The sequence below is a fragment of the Malus sylvestris genome, chromosome 15 (genome assembly GCF_916048215.2).
Source record: "Malus sylvestris chromosome 15, drMalSylv7.2, whole genome shotgun sequence".
NCBI lineage: Eukaryota > Viridiplantae > Streptophyta > Magnoliopsida > Rosales > Rosaceae > Malus > Malus sylvestris.
This window is the reverse complement of record NC_062274.1, coordinates 1,150,856-1,176,476: the sequence shown is the minus strand read 5'-3', so window position 1 is coordinate 1,176,476 and position 25,621 is coordinate 1,150,856. Positions and strand designations below refer to the sequence as shown.

General features: G+C 38.5%; 3 protein-coding genes across 4 annotated transcripts; 2 read left to right on the top strand and 1 right to left on the bottom strand.

Moving 5' to 3' along the window:
- Window positions 1-396: 396 nt before the first annotated feature.
- Window positions 397-1,198, bottom strand: LOC126605818 (uncharacterized). The gene is made up of 2 exons (XM_050273268.1): window positions 862-1,198; window positions 397-744 (listed from the first exon to the last, which is right to left on the bottom strand). Exons 1-2 carry the CDS (start codon window positions 1,081-1,083, stop codon window positions 397-399), a joined length of 570 nt encoding a protein of 189 aa, XP_050129225.1. The 5' UTR covers window positions 1,084-1,198.
- Window positions 1,199-13,724: 12,526 nt separating this feature from the next.
- LOC126604174 (probable cysteine protease RD19C) lies at window positions 13,725-15,996 on the top strand. Its single transcript, XM_050271321.1, has 4 exons — window positions 13,725-14,263; window positions 14,353-14,472; window positions 15,162-15,405; window positions 15,503-15,996. Exons 1-4 carry the CDS (start codon window positions 13,808-13,810, stop codon window positions 15,778-15,780), a joined length of 1,098 nt encoding a protein of 365 aa, XP_050127278.1. The 5' UTR covers window positions 13,725-13,807; the 3' UTR covers window positions 15,781-15,996.
- Window positions 15,997-21,902: 5,906 nt separating this feature from the next.
- Window positions 21,903-24,391, top strand: LOC126601405 (protein EXPRESSION OF TERPENOIDS 1-like). 2 transcript variants are annotated; one of them, XM_050268115.1, is made up of 2 exons: window positions 21,903-23,125; window positions 23,615-24,391. In XM_050268115.1, exons 1-2 carry the CDS (start codon window positions 22,471-22,473, stop codon window positions 24,052-24,054), a joined length of 1,095 nt encoding a protein of 364 aa, XP_050124072.1. In that variant the 5' UTR covers window positions 21,903-22,470; the 3' UTR covers window positions 24,055-24,391. The 2 variants fall into 2 exon arrangements, with proteins under 2 accessions (XP_050124072.1, XP_050124073.1); XM_050268116.1 differs by having other exon boundaries at window positions 21,909-23,125; window positions 23,627-24,363.
- The last annotated feature ends 1,230 nt before the right edge of the window (window positions 24,392-25,621 follow it).

Genomic DNA, 25,621 nt, shown 5'->3' with positions numbered 1-25,621 from the left:
TCCATTCCCCGTACCCTGCCATTCCCCCTTTAACAGTCTCAAAGGTACATTCCGTATTAGCATGGCCAATTCGCCCACATTTGTAACAAAAAGCCTATAGCCGTTCATAGCGAAACTCGATCCATGTCTCCTTGTTATTATGTCTCGTTAGCCAGCACCCTGTGGTTAAGGGTTTTGAAATATCAACAGCTACTTTCACCCTTAAGAAACCCTTTGCCCTTGCAGGGTCCTCCACATCCTCTACTTCCCCAATCTTGGATGCAAGGCATCTTATGTTTTCTTTTGAGCTCAAATTCGGCGGAACTCCCATGATTTGTATCCAGAAAGACACAGCATCAGTGTTTACTTCTTCCAATGCTAACTCGTTTGGCCATCGATTGACTGCGAAATTCTGCTTCATAACCGCCCAAGCACCTGCTTTAGTATGTTTATAGCAGTACTTTCATCTTGAACCGTGATGATAAACGTGTTGTCTTTGACCCACTTGATGTCTATCTCTCCCAGCCCTTTCCAGGATGACCTTAGAATGTTTCGAACACCCCATTTATTCAACGTTTTGTTTGCCAGTACCTTACCCACAAGTTTGACTCCGTGTTCCATAGTGGAAAAGTCCATATTTCTTTCCAGATGAACCACGAGTTCCTCGATCTCGACTTCAGCCATCTCGTTCCGAGACTTAGTAAAATCCCCAGTATCTGTAATTGAAGTACACCACAACGAGGTACAGGAGGCTATCCCCGATTCCTGATTTGGAAGTCTTTTAACGTTTTCTCTGTTCTTGCAACTAAAGTAAAGAACGTAAAAATACCACAGGTTCAGGCATAAGTTGACTATAGCTTGAAACCCCCAGGAACAACGTACCTCATCATCAATGCTCGGAGGAATTAGTCTTGGATGGTTTTCGTTTGGGTTAGGTATCAGCATTAACTCTGCGTATTTCTGCTTCACTTTATGGGTTGGATATGGTTGAGAGAAAATAAGGCGGGGGCCTTTGCACTTCGGTTTCGATCTGCCACGCTCCACCATATTCATTGTGCTTTTATGTTTGGTGGGTGGGTACCCATTATCCCTCTTGTCTACCATCCGATTACCCAGCGCCCCAGTCCCAGATCTGACCAAACGCAGCTGTCCCAGCCCCAGATCTGACCTGAATGGGAATAATCTGACAGGGAAATGAGATGAGATGCGATGTGCGAAGCAGGGAAGACCTAGGTTAATGAGAGGATAGCTCAGAGCAAAGGTTGGTCTGGGTATGGTTGGGGAATAAAGAATAACAGTGGAATGGTTCAGAAATGAATTAATTTCAAAGAAATTGGTGGTTGGGTGAGTAAGGAATGTAGATTGGTGGTTGAAGGGAAACAGAAAGAGCATTAAAAACCCACACAGAGATGGGGCTCTTACGGGGGAGAGAAACACTCTCGACAATTGTAGACAATTAATTATGCTGATTGATGCTTACTGCTTGGCCTCGGGGCAACAAGTTAATAAGGAAAAGTCGAGTGTCTACTTTGGTGCAAATGTTCCTGCTACTCTTGCCCAAAGGTTGACGGTTATCCTTGGTATGGTGCGTGTTGGAGAGCCAGGCTTATACCTTGGTGTTCCGACCATTTGGGGACGATCAAAGAAATGTGGGCTCGCCTATGTCAAAGGAAAGTTGTTGGGTAAGCTTCAAGGATGGAAAAAAGCTAGTCTTTCGCAGGCAGGGAGAGAAGTCCTCATTAAGGCGGTGGCACAGGCCATTCCGGTTTACCCAATGAATCTGTTTAAATTTCCCACGACTATGTGCAACGAAATGGATGCCATGATCACCAAATTTTGGTGAGGACAAACCGAGGGTGCGAATAAGATCCACTGGTTATCAAGAGAGAAGTTGGGTCGACCAAAAGAGGTGGGGGGTTTGGGGCTAAGGAACTTTGAATCATTCAACGAAGCCCTGTTAGCGAAGCAATGTTGGCGCCTGTTAATGGAGCCGATGGCTTTATGGGCACAGGTGCTTAAGGCCCGCTACTTTCCAAATTGCTCTTTCATGGATGCTAAGCGGGGAGGAAGAGCTTCTTGGGCGTGGTCAAGTCTTCTTGTGGGAAGAGATATTCTTAAGGAGGGTGCTCACTGGCAAATTATGAACGACAATCATGTTCGAGTCTGGATCGATCGATGGCTTCCGACTATCCCAGTAAGCAAACCATCCCCATTGGGCTCGGTGCAGGTGTCACGAAACTTAATGGTTAGCTCTTTAATTTGCCCGGTCACGAAGAAGTGGGATATTGATTTTCTGAAACCTTTCTTGGAGTTTGAGGAGTTTGATGCGATCTTGGAGACTCATATTGGTGAACCCTCGTTAAGGGATAGGCTCGTGTGGCCTTTTGAGAAGAGAGGTATGTATTCGGTAAAATCTGGCTATCATTGGGCGCATCAAAGGCTCCTGCCCCATAGGAGTCTTAACTCTCAATCTTCTGCTTCTATTCCCGGGGCTCTGTGGAAGTGTATCTGGCAGCTGGAGGCTCCACCAAAAATTCGATGTTTTATATGGAAAACCCTGCACGTAGCGATTGCTACTATGGCGAACCTATATCAACGCCGTTCCTCCACAACTTCTCTATGCCCCATCTGCAAAATGAGGAATGAGACCATCACTCACATTTTCCTTGAATGCCCGTGGGTGGAAGTGGTTTGGTTTGGGGGTTCTTTGAATTTACGGATAATCCAATCTGAGATAACAACTTGGGCATGTTGGCTGCTTCAAATGTTTGACTTAGCGAATGGTGCGAATGAGGCAAGGAATCACTTGTTTTCTCATATTGCATTTACATGCTGGCATATTTGGAAGGCAAGGTGTAACTTTTTGTTCAACAAACAACACATCAACCCTCATCAAATTATCGCTGCTATCTGTTTTTCGGTTTCTGCCTTCAGGGAAGCCCCCGTCCCCTTGTGGTCTGTCCGCAGGCTTCTGGTGGAGTGGTCAGTTGGTCTCCTCCGAGTTCTGGATTCGTAAAGGTGAACGTTGATGGCAGTTGGGTTGCATCGGACGGAACTGGTTTTACGGGTGTCGTGGCAAGGGATGCGGATGGTAAGTTCTTGGCGGCTTGCAGGTATAAAGTGAAAGCCACAAGCGTGGCAATGGTGGAAGCAATGGCCATTATGCACGGATGCAACCTGGGGATCAGTAGAGGGTGGCGTTCGATTGTGGTTGAGTCTGATTCTTCTGATTCTATTTCCTGCTTAAAGAATTCAGCATGGAATGGCAGTTGGGAGGCCTTTCCTTTTATTGCGAAATGCAGTGTTTTAGGGGGGACCTTTCAAGAGTGCCGCTGGTCTTGGGTTCCAAGATCGGCCAATTCGGCAGCGGACACTTTGGCTTCGCGGCGTTGTAAGGAAGTATGTGATCTTATTTGGGTCAACAGACCCCCATCTTCCCTTGTTCATGTGTTGTGTAACGATGGTCTTCCTTGTCCTCATTAGCTTTTGTTGTAGTGTAAGGAGGGATGCTTTAGCACTTGGTGCGGCGTCCGTATCTCTTGTTACCTCCTTATACTACTTTCTTCTAGTCTATGCTGTTGGCTGTTTGCCTTTGTATGGGCCTTCCTGTAACCTTTGGCATCTTTGCCCGGATATTGATATATCTTGCTTCCAAAAAAAAAAAAAAAATGTCAATATACATATAATGGTGACAAATAACGTATTATTTACAAATATGTTAAAGTTAATATAATAAAGAAGACTAAGCTGGCATAGATAAAGAAATATCTTAAAACTATCTTCAAATGTGAATTTTTCTATTTCGAAAGACATTCTTCTTGTCTTATCTTAAATGTTAACATATTTAAGTATTATTTTATTATTTTTAAACCAATAACAACATAACTTTTATTATTTTTGTTTAAAAACATAACTAAAGCAATAAAATTTTAGCATATGGGGTGAAAGAAAATATTAACAATATATCAGGTTGTCAAATCAACCATCAAATTAAAATTTGATGTTTTGAATTTGACGTCTCATTTAGAGATGTTTTAAGCATTTGCTGGATGGAGTGAGCGGACTGTCGGTATTTTAGCGTAGTGTAGGCTTGTGCGCGGGGAATCCTTCCCCTGAAAGCATGAAGGAAAGATTCGGTTAGCCCACTAGGCCAACTTTTAAAAGCCGAAATAAATTTTTAAAAACTAGGCCTATTAGTCAAGTAAGCCCAAATTTGCCTAATTTACATTTCAATTCATAAGGTGCCACCGAATACCCGTTATTGGAAGATGAATTTGAATTTGGTTGACGGCGGAAAGGGAACTTAGGGCTGGTTTCGTATTGCTGTGCTTTGACAAAAAGCTGCTGTGAAATAAATCAGCAGAGTGTTTGGTAAACTTTTTTGTAAAAGTGCTTTTGGAAAAAAAAAGCAGTCTAATAGTGGGTCTTTTCATTAAAGGAGCATTGTAGCTCCGTGTGCTTTGAAAAAAAACCAGTTTTCCAAAGCTGCAAATAGCAGCTTCAACTTTTTCCTTTGATTTCAACTTATTCTCACAGCAACTTCCAAAATAAGCCATTTTTTTTCAGTTTACCAAACACCTAAAACCCTCACAGCTTTTTTTCATGGGTGCTTTTTTTTTAAGCACCTCACTCCCAAACCACCCCTTAATATCCTAGCCGTCCATTGACTGCCATTGCCCTTCACATGCAATCCCCATTGTTGATTTTAAGCTTATCCCAATCACATAGCCAATATTGCCTCTTGATCTCAAATCAGTTTTCATAAATCAACTATTTTTGGCTAAGAAGGTGATGATCTGATCTAATAGAATTCATTCCGATAAGAAGATTCCAACAGACACCAAATAAATCCAATAGATTGTAGATGTGGCACAAGGCCACCATCTCTGAGCACCAATGCCAAGAAACCCACCCACCATGAACCTTTGCTCCAAATGCTACATAGACTTTTGAGAGCAACGCTTCAGTCAAATCCACTGTCGAAGCCTCTGTCACGTCGCACTCATCTGACTTCATTTCGTCTTTTGTTTCCAAACAGTTGTTCACGATGTGGAGCACATAAGCTTCGAGTTGGCTAAAGCTTCAAGCGGCGAGAGTGAGAAAGGAAATATAGAAAGAAGCAGGGAGGGGCCTTAGGAATCTCGTGCTTCAGTTCTGGTCTCGTTAGACGACCTAAGAAGGCCTCTTACTCCACTTGAATCCTGTTTAATCTCAATGAAGTTAGTTATTATTTATATTACACTTGTGATGGTAATCCTAACTAGTTCCCGCTTAAGAAAGTGAAATAAACGTACCCTAAATTATATATTCACATCCCAATTTACTTTGTATCTTCAGCTAAAATTTTAAAATGTAAATTTAATATGAGTCCGTTAAATTTTTCCTGTAAGATGTGGATTTGTGGGACCTAATTTTCATGAGCATCACGGATTGAACGTAGGTTGGCCTGGAAAAACAAATTAGAGCATTTCCACCGGAGGTGGAATAGCCCAGCACCCAATAAAAAAACCAGGCTGGGAGGATGTCATTCCACGCCAGCCCACAAACTTGCTCGGCACCCAGCCCGTGCCAGTCTCCAGACCAGCTCATTTTTTATTGACCTTGGGACCAGCCTATTTGGCTGGCGCATGCCTTTCACTTGCGAGTGGGCGCAAGTAAGAGACAGGAATGCAGGCGGCGGGGCTCGCTGTCAACGCACTCACCCATCACCCGAATCATGGCGACATGGCCATCTCTTTACCGTTGGATTTCCAACGGTAAAAAAAAAAATTAATTTCACTTTTAAACTGGATCGTTCGATCACAGATCAACAGTCTAAGTTCCCCCCCCCAAAAAAAAGGCCTAACGGTTAGAATTATGATTGTTGGACACATGGCAGCTCGGTGGCTGTTGGATTGTGTTGATGCACAAAATCAGTGATGACTTTGGTACAACAGAAAATGTTAAGTTTGTGACCTTTGCTAGATTGCTCCGGTCACTAGTGTAGATAAGTATGCAAATGGATAGAGACAAGGAATCAAACACAAGATGTACGTGGTTCACCCAGATTGGTTACGTCTGTGGAGTAGAAGAGTTCTCATTAATTGTGAAGGGTTTACACAAGTACATAGGTTCAAACTCTTCTTTAGTGAGTACTAGTGAAAAATTTAGTACAAATGACATTAGGAAATATTGTGAGAAAATGATCTCCTTTTATAGAAGAGTTTCTAGCTTTGTTCTGACATTGACACGTGTCGTGTTGTGATTGGCTTATGATGTTGACACATGTCGCGTTGTGATTGGCTTCTGATGTCGACACGTGTCACACTGTGATTGGCCTCCTGGTTGGAGGGAAACTCTTCTGGGTCCTTGACGGTATCACATTGACCAGTGCTTAGTAGTTTCGGGATTTGTCAAGTATGGTACAAACATATTGGAATATTTTTCAAATCCAACAGTCCAGATTAATTAACAACATTAAAATTTATTTAAAAAATATAGAAAAAATTAAAAATTTTAATTTTTTTTCTATAAATACCTAACCCTTATCTTCCACTTTCTTACATCACATTTCAATATTTTATACACTTTCTACATTTCAATATTTTGTACACTTTGAGAGAAAAAAATGACTTCGTGGAAGCTCATTGAAGATGTTACGTTGTGTGAATGTTGGGTTCACAATACTCATAACCCGATTACGGGTAAGGAGATGGATAAGTGAGAAATGTGGAGTAAAATTACAAAAACGTTTTGCGATGTACATGGAAAAGACGTCAGAACTAGTCAAGGTCTTCAAGGTCATTGGAAAAAACTCAACGCATCATTTACTTGTTAGAAAAATGTTATCTCTTATGCTTCTGGTAATCTGCATAGTGGGACAAGTTTAGCGGATCAGGTGACAGTATTTTTATTTATTTATATGTGTTGATGCACAAAACCGAAGGGGTCTTGGAACAATGTAAATCCAACCGTGAATCTGTAAGAAAGTAAAGAACACAAGATGTATCGTGGTTCACCCCAATGTTTAGGCTACGTCCACACTGATATTGTTATGGTTTCACTCTGAATGGTGAATATACAAGAAGGCTAAAGGCAATGTGCTCTCTAGCCTATTTTCTATGTGCTCTATTCCCATGGTCTAGATCTTGGCCTCCCCTAATGAGGAGAGTGAAGAGTCATTTTATAGAATAAGAGCTCCTCACTTATTACACATTTGCTCCTTTATTTATTACATAATTACATTTGAATCCCCCGAGTATTTATACGAGGTCTAAATACAGAGGCCCTAAGTATGGTACAAACAATATGCATTCCACCCGCATCAATATTTTAATTTATTATGTAATTTATATGCATTCCACCTGCATTTTTTAATACTATCTCATTCCACATTTTTATAGACACTACAAGCAAAAACATTCTACAATGCAAATAACCAAAACAAATCATTCAACAAATGGGAATGTTGGAAAATTGTCAAAGATTGCCCTAGATACAAAATTATGGCAACCGGTCCAGAAGTTGTCATGCACGGCATGTTCTACATAGTTCTTTTTCAGTCTGAGGATATGGCACTATTTTTTTTGGTGTTCCAATGTTCGACATTTAGGTCATTCTGATCTCCTAGAACACCAAAAAAAATATGCCAAATTCATGTATCAAATGAAGCCACCGCTTCCAAAATGATACTTTTGGCTCATTTTCTGTCGCCATAAGCTCCATGCCACACACTTGGACAGTTTTTCCAAGTCCAGTGCATGCAGTCGATGCTTCCAATCATGCCAAGATAGCCTCGCATCTCACCCTTCCTTAGAAGCCTTCACATGTCCCTTGGCGTGGGTTTCCGGAGGTACTCATTGGTGTATAGGGCTTCAATTGCAGAGTAAAACCGTATCAGAGACTCTAGAACAGTTGTTTTTCCCATCCTCGTGATCTCATCCACTTGATCTGCAGATGCTCCATATGCAAACATTCGCAAGGCAGCCATAATTTTTTACTGTGGAAGAAGACCTAGAACACGAAAAGCATCCTCTTTTTGCACAAAATATGGATCATGGTTGCAAATAGCACCCATGATTTTGTTGCACAAACTTTTTGTTGCATTCTAAAACGACGTCTAAAAACATGATCATGGAATACGCTATTGGGAATAAAATAATCTTCCAAGAGATCTTTTGTCACGCCCCGAGCCCAAAAATATATATTTTCGAAATTTAATTATGGTAGGCCCAACTTAAAGTCATAGTTAATTTATTTCAAATAATCACCATCCTTTAAATCACTAATTCAATTTCTAACAAGCTATCCATATTTTCTTATATGCCAAAACTAATCTTTAAATTAATAATTGAATTCATAATCATTAGTCATCAACCTCCAATTAATTTCCTTCATTCCACACATAATCCATACCCATTATTCATTTACCAAAACATGCAATTTCACTTCCAAATTAGAACTATTTCCTCCTCTTAAATCAAAATTTATTCTAAATATTAATTCCCGACTATTTAAGGCTACATATAACTCTGTTAGACTGCCTACGTACCCTTGAAAGGGATCAAGCTTTTCGTAGTTTACAACTCATTTTCTAATTCATCAACTTCGACATTTTAGTGACTAACAATCATAAATTCGGTTCAAACATTGGAATCACACCATATGCATATTAAATATGGTTTCAAAACACCAAAAAATAGCATGAAAATGGCAGAGTTAACCCACTGGCCACATGCTGCCGCACACACTGCCACAGGTGGCGGTTGGCTGCCTCGACTCGCCAGAAAATATCAACTCTTTAAAAAAATTACAAAATTTTACCGTGTTATAGATCTCAATGAGTAGAACAACTTTCATACTTGTGGCTAAGTCCAATTTGGCCAAGAAAAGCTCCACTTTCACCCAAAACCCACCGGAACCCTAGAAATTTGGTGATTTCGATCTGTGTCCTGCAGTGCTCCGTCGCCCTATCCAATGCTTGGGACATGTTCCTGGGTTTTCTAGGAGTCCATGGATAGTAGTGGTGGTTGAAGTTTGCTTCAGCAAATGGCGTATTGCCGCCAAAAAGCTCCGGCGCCCTCGCACCAACTGTGTGAAAATTCACGATTTATAGGCCTTTTTTCTCTCGATTTTTGGAGTAGAGAGGGTAAATAGAAGGTTATAGGATGATTTTTCCAATATTTAATGGACATGATTCGTAGGAAAACCAATAGAAATCACCGGAGAAATGGGGAAAACGGGCCGGGTCACGCGGGTTGAGGTAACCCGGTTCCCTCCCTTTATTCTCTCCTCATTTCCCTCCCTTTTTTTCTTCTTCCCCCATCCTGATTGGCCCATCACTCTCCCTTTCTCTCTTTCCCTTTGCATCACAGCCACACACGTGGCTTCTTAGATCCTTGCTCCAGCAAATCTGGAGCCTTCCAGAAATTGATTAAATGACCATTTTATCCCTAACTTCAATCGTTAATAACTTCTTCGTTATAACTCCGTTTCATGAACGGTTTGCGCCCACGCGTTCGTGAGATCGAGCTTTATAAAAAAAATATAAATTATGACCTCGAATGGTCTACGAATTTTAAATAATTAACTTTCAAAACCTCAACTTCGTAACCAGTTTAATTTCAAACTGATCTCAAATAAATTAATATAATTTTTTGAAAATTAATATAAAATCTCAATAATACAATTACGTGAATTATAATAATTTCCCAATTCTATCTTCATAACCGTAAATCGGTTTATTTTCTATTTTCTCCACCTATTCATAATTATATTATCTAATTCATATCTTTAAATTTTTCAGGGTGTTACATTCACCCCCCCCAGTTAAAATAAATCTCATCCTCGAGATTTCAACCATCAAGTTACGAGAAGGAACTAACACTACTTCCACCATTACTTTTATAGTGAAATAAACTTATAACATCCGTCTCCAATTTTATTCAAGTTACAAAAAAAAATAAGTGAAACATCGAATTATAATCGTGATTATTACTCGCATTCTCATATTCCCAAACATATTCATTAGTAAAATACATATAAAAAATCCTAACCACACACATTGGCAAAATAAATATCCACATTAACCCAAAATTTTTCATGGCCTCTATACACAGCCGTTACCCCAACCCTTCTTCTAAATTTTTAGCTGCCATAACTGATGATACCAGCATCATAAAATACTCGATATTGGTAGCATAAATATCCTAAATTCACAACCATAACAATTCTCGTCCAATTAAATATCGAAATTCTAAATCATCCATTAGTAACCTAGTAAAATCTCAAAATTTCAAGCCAAAGCTTTATAATTGACAAACCAACCATAAAAAATTTCAACTGAATTCATTGGAAATTTCCAATCACACTCACTGGTTAATGGAAAGAAGATTAAAACCAAATTCGCAACACCACTAATATAAATTCTCGTTCTATAGTTCCTTCCATTTATGTGATTAACTAAATTGCCCATAGTAAATTCAAAGCCCTTCAAATCTTTCTTTCAATCGTTTTTTTTTTCAAAGTACATCCACAAATATAATAAATAAGTGACTCGCACCTTCAGAATACCATTCACATTTCATATATTAAAAGAGAAATTTAAATAGGTTACACTCTATTGACCAAACATACTAAACTGTATTTATCACATAACCACGAGGATAAGTGCTCGTTATTAAATTGGTTCGGAATAACCAATTCAACAATGAAAATTCATAACTGTGGTAACCAAACCCATCAAAATTATAATTACTAACTTCCCCATCAATTCCAGCTGTGATCATCAGTGGCTAAGTAAATGTCACAATGTCAAACCAAACCACTAAAATTGACAAATCAATTAGCAAGGTTCCAACCAAAATCATTGGAATTCCAACCATCATTACTTGCCACTAAAATAAAGATCCGTAATTTTCGTTACCATGGAATGAAATCAAAATCTTATTCCATGATTTCCTTTCTCTCATATTGGTAAGAATTTTAAAAACCTTTTCTTTTCTTTTCTTTCTTTTCTCTCATATTGGTAAGAAAATGAAAAGAAGTAAATGAATTATGCAATCAATTCATGAATCAATTTAAAGATAGTCTCAGTCATAGAACTAACTTATCTCACATTGACAAAGTCACATGTCAAATTTCAAGCCATGATTGACGTGGCTAACAAAATATCATAATTTCACACCATAATGCGTTCATGGCAAACCAAACCAATCAAGTTTATAATTATCAACTTTTCCCGTCACTACTTTTCATTAGACGAAGAAACTCAGTTGGGAAAGCATTTATATTAAACGACTCAAAAATTTCATTCCATAATTTCATTCATATCCATCCACCATTCTCATTATAATGGCAAACCTTATAATTTCATTCTCTTTCAACAAATCACCATATCTTCCGTAAATATTAACATTTCCAACCACATTTGTCATTGACCATATACTTTAAAATTTCTATTCACACTTATCATTGACATAACAATGATTTCACCATCATTTTCTTTTATTTCAATCGGTGACTAGTAGGCTGGAAAAGATTGTACTATACCTGGCTAATACGCATCACACTTTCTTTTTCTTCTTTTTTTTTTTCACATCTACGGGCCTTTTTTTTCCCACCCAATTCCACATTCACGGGCCTTTCTTGCCCAATTTCACATTCATGGGTCTTTTTCGCCCAATTTCACATTCACGGGCCTTTTTCGCCCAATTTCACATTCAAGGGCCTTTTGCCCAATTCACATATCCATATGTCATTGTGCCATATTCACATCCATGGGTCATTGTGCCCAATTTCAATTTTCAATTGTCTAAGTATAATACAAATTCTTCAACCCCTTATCACCCTTACAATCACCTTAACATTCCACATTTTCATAATGCAAAGCCTAATATCGATTCAATTCAAGATTAATCCAAAACTTTAATCAAATGCTCATCTTCGAAGCTATAACATGAATACGATATTTTAAATTTTTTCCTACTCCCATTCAATTCAATCCAAAGCCTCATAATTCACAATATATGCATTTCACATAATTTCCGTCATACTCATAGAACTTATGAAATCATGCAATGTCAATACAAGTCATAATTCACACCCACAATTCAATAATATCTCATACTACATAACATAATGTCAATCCAATTCATTTCACTTCATGATAGTTCTCAACACATATATATTACACATAACTTTCTCATTACTCAAAGAACTTAGAAATAATGCATTATAACCGCAAACCACAATTCCCATTAACGACCGGAAGTGTGCCAACGAGGATATCGGGCCCTTAAAGGGGATGGATTGTAACATCCCACATTGCCCATGGGAGTGGATCTTGTAAGCCTTATATGTATATTCTCATCTCTACCTAGCACGAGGCCTTTTAGGAGCTCACTGACTTCGGGTTCCATAGGAACTCCGAAGTTAAGCGAGTTCGTGTGAAAGCAATCACAAGATGGGTGACCTACTGGGAAGTTCTCGTGTGAGTTCCCAGAAACAAAACCGTGTGGGCGTGGTCGGGGCCCAAAGTGAATAATATCGTGCTACGGCAGAATCGAGCTCCGAATGTGGTGGAGCCCAGGCGGGGATGTGACATCTTTACCTCGTCTTTCCCTTTTTCTATCGAAGTTTGTGGCACGTCTGGGTTTGGCTATTTGACCTACAGTTTCCATGACACGGTGGGAATGTGAGGCCCTTTGCCTTCTATGGTCATCATCCGAGTCCTTCTCCATTACGAAAGCCTCATCTCCACCTCCATCTTTGTCAAGATTGATCAATTCTTCTTGTTGTGCCATCAATCTTTTTTGTTGCTCCACAAATTGTTTATGCACTCTCCTTGAAGAAGACATTGTAAAAAAAACTTAAGATTTGAAAACGATGAAGAAATATTGAGTTTGGTGTGAGGATTGATGTAGAAATGTAGGGTTTATATGAACAAAAAAAAAAAAGATGAGGTTTTGGACAATGTCACGTGGCACATCGGGATTGGTTGAAAATCTTATCGTAATCTTGGCTAAATTATTGTAAACAGATAGTGACACGTGACGCATCGGGATTGGTTGCATATCTTAACAGAAATCTATTCACAAAATAGTATGTTTGGATAATGACACGTGGCATGACAAGATTAGTTAAAAAATTTATCCGAAATTAAAACTATTTTATTTATTTATTCATTTATAAAAAAAAATTTAAAAATTTAAAATGGGCTGGGTGCTAGCGCATTTTGTAGAGGTGGAGATCGTTTATGCCAGCATATTTTTAGACTGGGTGCCAGTGCATTTTTTTAGGGGTGGAGATGCTTTGGCCTATTATTGTTCATTGAGGTTTATTACTGTTCACTTGAGTGAATAAATGCATTGAATACTGACGCAAAGTCTTAGAGGTGAAATTGCTCTTAAGAGGGGTGACAGTTTTAGGGGGGAGATATAACTGAGAAGACGAGCAACAATAATGTAGCAGTCAGAATTTGTCCCTGCGCGCACAAAGGTTTAAAACGTATCACGTCCGTTCGTTTTAGGGCCTTAGAAGTGGAAGGCTAGGATTTGATTTCAAGATACCACGCGCACATGTGTTGGGCGCAGCAGAGAAAAGCTCATGTAAGCGGTAGCCATCAAAGAGTCGTACGTAGCAAAGGAAGCCAACCCATCTCCTTCTCGCATTTGATTTCTAGCTCAACTTGCTGACAAATCGTACGAACCAAAACAATCCACGTGGCTCCAAATTCACCATCTTCTCGGAAGCCCACCCACACAAAACACCAACCAAACCAGAAAGATCTGCTTATCTCCCACTCCAGTTAAACTCCCTTCCATTCACTTCCTCAAACTCACCACGAACAATGGATCATCTCGCCTCCCTCCTCCTCCTTCTCTTTCTCCTATCCTCCGCACTCGCCTCCGCCGCAGTTCCCAACGACGTCGACCCTCTCATCCAACAAGTCGTTTCGGAATCCGACGACGATCGGCTCCTCCACGCCGAGCGCCATTTCTCCAGCTTCAAAGCCACCTTCGGAAAGACCTACGCGACTCAGGAGGAGCACGACTACAGATTCGGCGTCTTCAAGGCCAACCTCCGCCGCGCCAAGCGGCACCAGGCGCTCGACCCTACCGCGGTCCACGGCGTCACCAAGTTCTCCGATCTCACTCCCAAGGAATTTCGCCGGAACTTTCTCGGACTCAAACGTCGCCTCCGGCTTCCGGCCGACGCTAACAAGGCTCCGATACTTCCCACTGGTGATCTTCCCGCCGACTTTGATTGGCGCGACAAAGGTGCTGTCACGCCGGTGAAGGACCAGGTACATAAATTTCTGATTTTTATTTATTAATTTGAAAAAAAATTGGAATTTTTATGCATTATTAATTATGTTTGATTGTGAAAAATTAGGGTTCTTGCGGGTCGTGCTGGGCGTTTAGTGCGACGGGAGCTTTGGAAGGTGCTCATTATTTGGAAACAGGAGAGCTCGTCAGTCTGAGTGAGCAGCAGCTTGTTGACTGTGACCATGAGGTTCTAATCTGATTACTTTACTTTCCTTGTATATATGCATATATGTATGTGTGTGTATGTGTGTATGTGTGTGTGTGCATATATATATATATATATATATTGTTTTCTTTATATTGCTTAAGAGAATGAATGATTATTTGATCTTTGCTGTGCTTTAAGTATTGAACTTTTTGCTCATTGAGAAGATTAAAACTTGAAAGATTAAGGTAATTGCTTCACTAATTTCTATTGTTTTATGCTATCATTTTCTATCTGAGAACAATTAAGTGCATTTGAAAATTTGTTTTTTAATGAGGGAATGGTAAACAAAGAGAAATATATGTTATTTGAGACGGTTTACTGTTTGATAATACATTCATGATGAAAAAAGAGATGTGAACTTAGACTTGTACCAGTCGGTAGACGAGAAGAACTTTTCTACGCTTGGGATGCTACTGCGGTGGTATCCCAAGTGTAGGTAAGTTTCTTTCACGGTAAACTTGTACTTGTGGTAGAGGAGAGGAACTTTCCTACACTTGTGATGTCACTTTGACAGTATAACAAGTATAGGTAAGTATAGGTAAGTTTCTCTTGTCGTAGAGAGTGGTGGCGATGTGTGTTAATTTGGGAAGTTGGGTTACTTTTTTAGTCCTGAATGGATTTCACTTTCCTCATTTCATTCGCTTATATCAAGCCTGAACATTTTGCAGTGTGATCCGGAAGAATACGGCTCGTGTGACTCGGGTTGCAGTGGCGGACTGATGAACAATGCCTTTGAGTACGCACTCAAGGCTGGTGGGCTAGAACGAGAGGAAGATTATCCTTACACCGGGACCGATGACACCTGCAAATTCGACAAGAGCAAAATTGTTTCTTCCGTGTCTAACTTCAGCGTTATTTCTACCGACGAAGATCAAATCGCTGCAAATTTGGTTAACCATGGCCCTCTTGCAGGTACTTAGCTTAGCTTTCCTTCAAATTAATTCTCACAATTCTCACAAATTTGTTCTAAGTTTACTGATCTTTAATTTGGTCTGCTTGCATGGTGCAGTTGGGATCAATGCGGTGTTCATGCAAACATACGTAGGCGGAGTTTCGTGCCCTTACATCTGCGGAAAGCGAATTGATCACGGAGTGCTTCTGGTGGGTTATGGTTCTTCGGGTTTCGCTCCCATCCGACTCAAGGAAAAACCTTACTGGATCTTGAAGAATTCATGGGGACAGAGCTGGGGAGAGCAGGGATATTACAAGATCTGCAGGGGTTATAATTCTTGTGGGGTGGATTCCTTGGTCTCCACTGTTGCTGCTCTGCATACATCCAACAAGTAGTTAAGACAGTACCGTATTATTAATATACCTTGTTAGGCATTTGGGGTTTGTAGAATGTAAATACACTCTGTGTAATCTGATCTCCTAGGTAATTTAGATCGATGGGGGCAATAAGTTTATGTTTTTGTCATGGTTGACTAATGTTGAAGTTGTATAATTTTATGTATTTATATAGATATTATTGGAATTATTTAGTTATATATTATGTTTCGGTAATTTTGTTTTTTTGAGTTTATGTCATGATCAATTTATAATTATTTGACACCTCCAAAAAAAACATATGAACTCGAGCACAAAAGAGCGGTCACTCTAGGTATCTAAACGCCGGGCGCACATAACTAATTTTTAAACGAGTGCATTTTTGCTTCCCACTATATATGTTCACGACCTTATTTATCACCATTAGATGAGTTTGAATTTCGAGATTCGTGCTTATCTACTACACGAATCTCAAAATCCAAACTCATCTAACGGTGACAAATAAGATTGTGAGCGTACATCACACTAAATGGTGGTGAGAAAAAATACTCCATTTTTAAACAGGCCTAGTTCCTTCATAAAGCATCCTCCTTAGGCCCAATTTCCATTGACGAAGATTACTCTATCCCATTGTCTTGAATTTGAGAAGCGCCGCATGCAACTCAGTTAGCTAAAAACATTATTTTCTTCATCGAGCGACCGAATATGCGTTTTTATTACAAGCCAAGTGGCATCCACGGTTCATTTCATTTCCATTTTTATATCTATATGTCCTTTGCATAAAAACCCTTTGTGTCTGTTTGCTCTAGGCTGAAGGCCTTTGGCAGAGGAGGATTCATGGATTTGTAAACCTTTTTAGGGAGACAAGATGACATTTAATTATCGGCTAATATTCAATAATCTGCTTTTTAAAGGGGAACCTACCCTCTAAATATTCACTCTAAAATCTAAATTCTCATCATGTCGGGCAGTGGCCACATGCAGTGCCACTAAGACCCCAGCCCCAACTTCAAGCTGGATCCACCCTACAAATATAGTGCGGGGACCACCAATATCCATTGGCCTTTGGCGCTGGCGCACATTTGCATACGTAATTACGTATTAGTCATGTAATTAAGAAAATCCATCGTTCTCTCAACTTTCAAACGTTTTTAGCCCTAAAAAATTTTAGTTAATTTCATTCTTTCCCCGATGTTAATCAACTGTCAACACGAATCTTCACGCGTGATGAATTTTCAAGCTTAACACATGGACAACACAATGGTGGGATGTAGTGGGTGTGACCATTAGACTTCACATGTGGGACAATCTACTCTGATTACAGAAGAAAGTTGAGGTTCACTATAAAACAAATTGATTTTAGAGTGAAATCTCAACTTTGTTCATGGTATGTATAACATGGACTGAAATAAGTCTATATTTGACATAATAATTGATATGACCAACATGGAAAATTGAAGATAGATTCGTAACTAAATTGAAAATTTAGAGGGCCAAATTAAATTGTGTGTATAATTATGGAAAATTGCTAAATTTTCCAATAACAATAAGAAGAAATGAGTGAAAGGGTATAATTTAACCCATTCATAGTCACACATGCAATTTGTAATTGCGTTTTTTTTTTAACAAACGATATTATCTACTGTAATAATTGATATGACATAATAATTGATACGACTAACATGGAAAATTGAAGATAGATTCATAACTAAATTGAAAACTTAGAGGGCCAAATTAAATTGTGTGTATAATTATGGAAAAATTGCTAAATTTTCCAACAACAACAAGAAGAAATGAGTGAAATGGTAAATTTAACCCATCCATAGTCACACATGCAATTTATAATTGCGTTTTTTTTAACAAACGATATTATCTACCGTAAGGAAGTGAGGGAGTGGATTAAGCTTCACATTAGGCTAACCATAATAATGTGGTTCAAATTCGCCTTTACGCGAGAATCAAACATAAAACCGCACACTTATAAATGAGGAGGAATACCATTAGACTGTAATATTAACTAGCTATATTTGCGCATCTTATTCACGTATGTTTGGTGCAATATTGAGAATAATTTCGATTGCGTGATTCAAATTTAATGAAGAATTGTTATTAGAATTCTAGAATAATAATCATGCATTTCTCATTCTCTGCTTTCTTTTTCATTATGGAATAATGTCGAATAATTATTTTGATGAGACAATAACAATTTCATTTTAAAATACTTAATATAAAATAGTTTACATGTAATGGAGTAGCAGTCAATTGAGCATTATAGAAAAGGGTGATGCTATCCATATATATCTTTTAATGTTTCACACACACTTCTTAATTTTCAACCACAGGTGCGAATGAATTAAAGAAAAAAATCAAAGAATAAAAATTAACATGAAACGTGTGAAAAATGAAAAAAATATGTGTAAATAGCACCGTCCATAAAAAAAAATCTTGATAAGAAAATAAGACGGGTAATGATCTTTCCACGTGGGTATAGGTTAAGCATGAATATTTGAGGTTGAGAGGGGAAGCTATAAGAGAGCATGGCCCTTCTTTGGTAAAAACTGAGCTTTTGACATCCGGCGGAAGGAGGGAGAGAGAGAGAAAAAGAAGAAAAGGAAAGAGTCAACTTGAAGGATAAAGCACTGGGCTCGAGAGTGAAAGAAAGACTCATTGAGACACAATAATTGGGACTTCCACATACATAAATTCATCATCTCCAATTATTTTCTTTGTTTCTTTTTCCGGGAATCAGTCTCAACCCTTTTACATTGAATATTGTCCCCCTTTTACACCATAATTTATAATTATCACAAGTCTAGAGCGGATTCAAATTTGAATAAACGACACTGACACAATATTTCGGTGCACAAAACTTGATAATAAAAAGGTTTGTATATAACGTTACTCGTATGATGATCAGATGATGTAATTCAGCTCAACTTAAACTTGTTTGAAAGTTTTTTTTTTTTTTTTTTTAAATGTGCTTGTATTCAAAAGTGCTTTTGCTAAAAGCGTTATTGCTATAAGCATAACAAAGTTTGAAGAAGTCATTAATTGCTTTATGCAAATGCATTTTAAAGTACTTAAAAAATATTGATGGATAACTTATGAACACACAAGTTGTTCAGTAACCATGAACGCTTTTATCATTTTACATCGAATGTTGTTTAAAGCATTTTTAACATTCTTATAAGCGATTCCAAACAAACCTTAGTTGCTTGTCAAAGACCCCCATTGCCACGGGCCCCCAGTCTACTTTTTCTACCCTATATTTTGGGGTATTTCTTTGACTAAAATGCAGCTTAATTAACTTGATCTAAATATATTCAAAGTTGAGCTAATAAACATTGATGGATATTTGGAGCTTTCTTTGTTTAAACGGGCCTCACTTGCCAGAGTCAAGGTCAGCGTACGGCGCGACTGCGGCTAAGGCGGCCGGAGTCCGTACTTTTTTATATCAAATAATTGAAATCCAATAATTAGGGGGCACTAATTTGGGAGGGTTCACGTGATCGTCTTTGATGAAAAGGCGTTTTAATCTTTATGAACCCAGCGTTTGATCCAATGCTTTCTCTTGCATCCACTCACGGTAATTACTTGGTAATATATATTTTCCACTCACGGTTATTTATTGGTAACCCATGATTTCTTGTACAAAACTCCTACTACAACAACACTTCCAAGGGTTGTAGTTTTACATGGTGTTTTACCATCTGCCCATTGCGGGTGGGGCATGCTCTACTAACCTACAGGCTCGGAGAAAACTTCATTTGACCTAAAGGTGGCAATGAATCATTCACGTACTTGATTTATCTATTACGCAATTAATCACCTTAATACATTGCTTAGCTAAAACTTAAAAGTGTTGAGAGTAAATCTCATATCGAGAAAATGAGGGATTTTGTGTATACTTATAAAAGATTGGCCTACTCTCATATTGACAATTGGTTTTACGGTGAAACCTCAACTTTATTCATAGTATCAAATCAGGTTGTCCCATGTGTATAGTTTAATGGTCACACGTGATCCACATCACTGTATTTGCTTCTAAGACATTGAGCTACTTCTCATATTACTAATTAATTTTATGGTGACCCTCAACTTTCTTCGAAAAACACAGATAAACATTGACAATAATTATATAACTAAATTTATAAATTGTCGATTGTCGTGGTAGATAGAACTTCTTCATCATTCCACGGCATTATGACTTCAAACTTTTCCGTTTTCTTAACCTAATGCTAATAATCACCGACTAATTGAATGAACTGTATGAGTTACCATGAAATGTACCATTAGCGATGACATTTTGATGTTTCATAAAACTTTAGGACATTTTAAATTTAAAAAAAAAAAAAGGAACTTTAACGAAAAGCTCATGTTACTGTTCACTTTAACGAAAAACTATATTTTTACACTAAAAAGTCAATCCTGGTACTATTCACTTTACCCTTTATTTTGTCCTTATCATTAAAATTTAAAGTTTTCAAGTTATTTTCATTAATTTTTCTAAAAAAATACCCTTCAATCGAGGAGCCATAGAGAATATAAAGTAATATGACAGCGATTAATTGTTTTATTGTATTTGCTAGTGAGGTAGTAACATATAGATTTTTTTATCACTCATAGATCAGTACATTTTAAAATTTAAATCTTTATATAACCTTTGTGTCTCATTGGTTTTTTGGTATCACCTTTGTGTCTCATCTGTCCATATATTTTTGTGCAAAAAAGTACTATTCAAATACAGACGTCTTTACACCACTACCCAAAAAGTTCATGCACCAAAACAGTAGAATTGAAACACAAGGGACAACAACATATTAAAAACAAAATTAAAACTCAAGCATTTAGACAATGATTTAATCCCACATATATATATATATATTGACTCAATTGCAAACGTTTGCTAATACATACAATATTGTGTCCAGCTACAACATTGGACACAACATGTCCTCAATTTAATTTCTAGTGCTAATGAATCATATAATGATGGTTAAGGAAGTCTGAAATGTCTTTATAAGTTTTTATAACCCCCAAAAAAGTGAATTAAAATAACAAACCCATTAACTGATCGTTTTTTTTTTATTTTAAAAAAAGTTGGACTTGAACACAATTACATTGACTATAATAGTAATTACAATAGCTCTTTACAACAAAGTCCAAATCTAATTTTTACTCGAAGAAAAAATTCAAATCTCAAATTCCGTAATTTAGATTAGGGTATAATATTATTCGCAAAATTAAAATCGATTGTTTTGATCAATGTTATCGATAAACGTACAAGATCGGAATGAAAAAAAATATATATGAATTCGGTGCTTGCTGGCATATAACCAACATGGAGATGGGGGCCAAATGTGCTACAGTACATAGGAACAGTCCTTCCAGCCTAACTCGGTTAACTATTGACATCAGAGATGTTGACCTTTTATTACAGCCTCCTAAAATAAATCACAAAACACCAAAATTTTTTTGTATAAATTTGTCAATCATAAAATGATTACCCGACGAATTTTTAATGAAATACGAGGCATCCAACGACCCCCCCCCCCTCTCTTAGAATTTCGTCAATCTCGATCTAAACTTCGTTACCCAAGAAATAAGATGTTTTCTATGGTGTATGGGAAACTCGTTGGACAATGTCATGGGCGCCTGAAGTACACGTGGTGTTTAGATATAGGTCTGTCATGCAGTGTAGCCGTATGCGGATGTCATATTAGAAATTGTTAGGAAACACAAACTACGTATTGTATTATTCTACATCTCATAATAATCGTAGACGAAAGGGTAGATATCTTTGTGTTTTAAAAGAGAAACATGCAAAAAAAGCAAGTTCATATTTCCTGTGGCGTCATGGTTTAATAATGACAATTATACTAGTAAAGTAAGGTAACATGTTATGTTTGGATAAACCAAATTCCTACTGATATATAATGTTCTTTTTTGGGGGGTAGATTGAGAAATGAAATGGGTAAAAAATTTAATTACGTGGAATGGTCAGAAAAAGTAGCAAGCGGGTTTTCCGGTGCAATGACGAATAAGCAAAAGCTGATACAGCGACATGTGGATGAACGAGGACCGTCCAGTGAGGATACGTGACTGGGATCGAGCCATGCGAAGGTTCATTGAACTGGAAGAAGGACTCGCTGATGGTTTAGTCGATCACCCAGTCGCTCACAGTCTCTCACTAAAACTCGCATACGGTGGACAGGTTTAGAGAGAGAAAGTAAGGGAGGAGAGAGAAAAAGAGAGGCAAGTTGGGGCAGTTGTCTTAATGAGGAGGGAAGGGAAGGAGCAGTAGTAGGAGCAGAGCAGACTGGGTGCAGTTTCCATGGCGGCGTTTGCAGGGCTCTAATTCCGTGCCTTTACTATTGTTATTGCTGCGAACTCCACGACAACACCTCCAGAATTCATTTCTAAACCCTTCCAATTACTCACCCTACCCAACCCCAACAAAACCCAAAAAAAATTTCCTTCCTTAATATTCTCCGTAGGTCTTAGTATTCTTACCCTAACATTAAAATATTCCCAAGAATTGCCCCTCAAAAAGCTGCAAAAAACTACCCTGTAAGGAGATCGCTGAGATTAATTTAAAACACACAGTCGCACAGTAATAGCGCACAGATAAGATCACAAGGTCAAAAAAGGAAACCCAGGTTGTGGTTTAATTAATATGGATTTGTACCCAAAATTGAGGTTATCAGAAAAATGGCTGGCTTGTTTTGCTTAGGAGGGAGAGATCATAGTCCGAATAGCCGGGGCAAACAAGAGGGAGGGAATCAGAGCGGAAGAGTGGGAGGAGTAGCAGCGGAAGCGGCGGCTGGAGGAGGAGGAGGAGGGAACTTGTTTTTGTACAGATCAACAGGCGAGCCGCAGGCCGAGATCTACAATAAGGGGTTTGAGATATGGCCATCACAATACCATCCACACCAAAACTTGAACTACTACTCGTTTGGAGTGGATCCTAGCTACAACGGTAGACACTTGGACAACAATAACGACGGCGTTTCGGCGGATGATCTATCGGCAGGGTTGAGGCTGACGGTGATGAGGGGAGGAGGGTTAGGAAGCAGCGGCGGCGGCATGAACTGTCAAGACTGCGGGAACCAAGCGAAGAAAGACTGTCCGCACCTTAGGTGCCGGACCTGTTGCAAGAGCCGAGGGTTTCAGTGTCAAACACACGTGAAGAGCACGTGGGTTCCCGCCGCGAAACGACGGGAGCGGCAGGAACAATTCTCGGCCTTACAACAAAACCGAAGTCAGCAACAACAGCAAGAGCAGCAGATACAGTATCGAGGTGAAAACCCCAAAAGGCAGAGAGATAACGCTCTTGCCTGCGTTCGTATTCCTTCCGACACGTCAGGTAAAACTCTTGTAGCTTTCAATACAAACAAATATATATAAGAAAATTGCACCAAAACTTTTGCTTTAATTATAAATTATAAACAATTTTTTTTAGTAGGCAATCTACTGAAATTCCGGAATCGATCGCTTGACATTATTAAGAAATTTGAAGAAACTTTGTTGCTTATTAAACCGAGTGTGAATCACAGGTCGAGGAATTAAGGGACAAAATTAAATCTAAAATTTCATTGGGAATTTTTTCTGCCATCGAATCCGATATGGATCGTTTGCGTGGCGGAATATAGTGAGCTCCATCGGATCCACCCCGCCACCCACTCTCCATGCTTTTCAGTCCATTCTTCTTCTTTCACTGTTTGTTAGTAAACCTGACGAAGAAAAAGTCCCATGAATTTTCTTCGCCACAATCTGCATATATTTCCGTTTTAGTTAACCTTTATAAATATATAAAAATGAATCGTTATTTATTTTTCTCTTTATTGTGGTGGAGAACAAATTCTAGGGTTGGAGTTGAATCCATTTCCGCCAGAAGTGAGCTCACCGGCGGTGTTCCGCTGCGTAAAAGTAAGTGCAATGGACGATGTAGATGAGCAATTCGCGTATCAAACGGCTGTCAACATCGGAGGGCATGTGTTCAAGGGACTTCTGTACGATCAAGGCATGGATGGTCAGTATTACCCGAGTTCTGGAGGAGGAGGTGAGAGCTCCTCGGGCGGTCAAGGTACTAGCCACGATCATCACCAAGACGGAGGAGGAAGCGGAGGAGGAGGTCATCCACATCATCATCAGCAACATAATCTTGTAACAGTCGCGGCTGCCGGCGGGACCTCTGGCAATCCGTCTACTACGTTGCTTGACCCTTCTCTCTTCCCAGCTCCATTCAATGCTTTCATGGCTGGTACGCAATACTTTCCGCCTCCCAGGTCTTAAAAACCAAAAACCCAAAACCCAAAAAAACATAGGCAGTATTTGATTTGCTTGTTTCCTTTTAACCAAAATCTCTTATTGTCAGCTAGCTACTAGCTTAATTAGTCTAGCTGATGATGTTAATTGTTCTGATTATCATGGTTTTAAGTTTCTTAATTTAACCTCATGCACTCCAAGTAGAAGAATACCTAGCTAGCTAGGGTGGCGAATTGGATCGAGACGTCGATTGATGAACGACGAGGACAATTTATATTTGGATGGACAGGGATGTTTGGTTTTGTTCGAATTTCAGCTCTGATTTTTCGTGGTTAATTATTTTGATGAGGATAACTCTTATCGATGATGATGACGATCACTCGTTAATAATCTAAATTAAATTAGAATTAATCTAAATTAACCATTTGTTTATCGTGCTTTTTTGGGTGTGGTTTGATTAATTACTTGTTTTGTGCGGCATGCATTTGAATATGTGCGCATTGCATATAAATTATTTGTTTATGATAATGTTTAGGTTATGATATCTGGGTTTGATGTTGAATTCGCTTTCTGAGAGTGGTGGTGAACTCGAAGCCGCTTTTTTCCAGCTTATCCGTTCCCTTGCCGGATGAATAACTAGGTTTCGTGTTTGGTTACCCAAACAATATTCTGAATTTAAATTCGTTCCTGTTTTCTTTTCGGTCCTACCAAATCCATCAAGTTCTTCAAAACAAAAGGAAAGGGAAAAAGATAGGATGAAATGGCATGGAAGGTCCAGGTCTAGAAAAATACTCCCATTAAACTCAAAAGTTCAAGGTGATAGCGTCATAAATTTATTCGACAATAATGTTTTGGTCCGATAATACAATATTATATAGAAAGAAATATAAATTAATTTTTTATTAAATTGTAACGCCACGACGACAGTGAACGCGTAATCCCCTGCCCTCTCTGTAGATGGTATGTGTAAGATGAGCCAATTAATTAGTTAGCTACGTAAAAGGATAATCATAAAGGCAATAACGCCAACTACTTGCCCGCAAAACTGCAAAATTTGGGCACTTGAAATGACAAGCGTGGATCGATGTGACATGCATCGTAAAGACCCATATATCCTGCCAGCTTAATTGCTGGGCATTAGCTCATAATGCTTAATGCAGCTCAAACTCTGCAACTGTGTGCATGTGATATGTTTATATAAACATATATGTATGCATGCTATATATAACTATATAGTAAATTGTAGCTATGGTCTCTTAACTTTAACTCAATTGGAGTAATGGTCCTTTAACTAAAAATTCATTACCATTGGTCCTTCAACTCATCAAAACATGTAGCTATGGTCCATCAACTAAAAATCTATTATCATTGCTCCCTCAACTTTCATTCAACTAGAGAAATGTCCCTTAACTCTAACCCGATTGTAGCAATGGTCTTTCCAACATAACTCGTTTTGACAAAAATTTTGACGTTGTTGACAAAAATGACCATAATTACACACTTTGATGAGTTGAGGGACCCTAATTATATAAATGGTTATTCCAACATAACTTATTTTGACAAAATTTTGATGAAATTGATGAAAAAGACTATA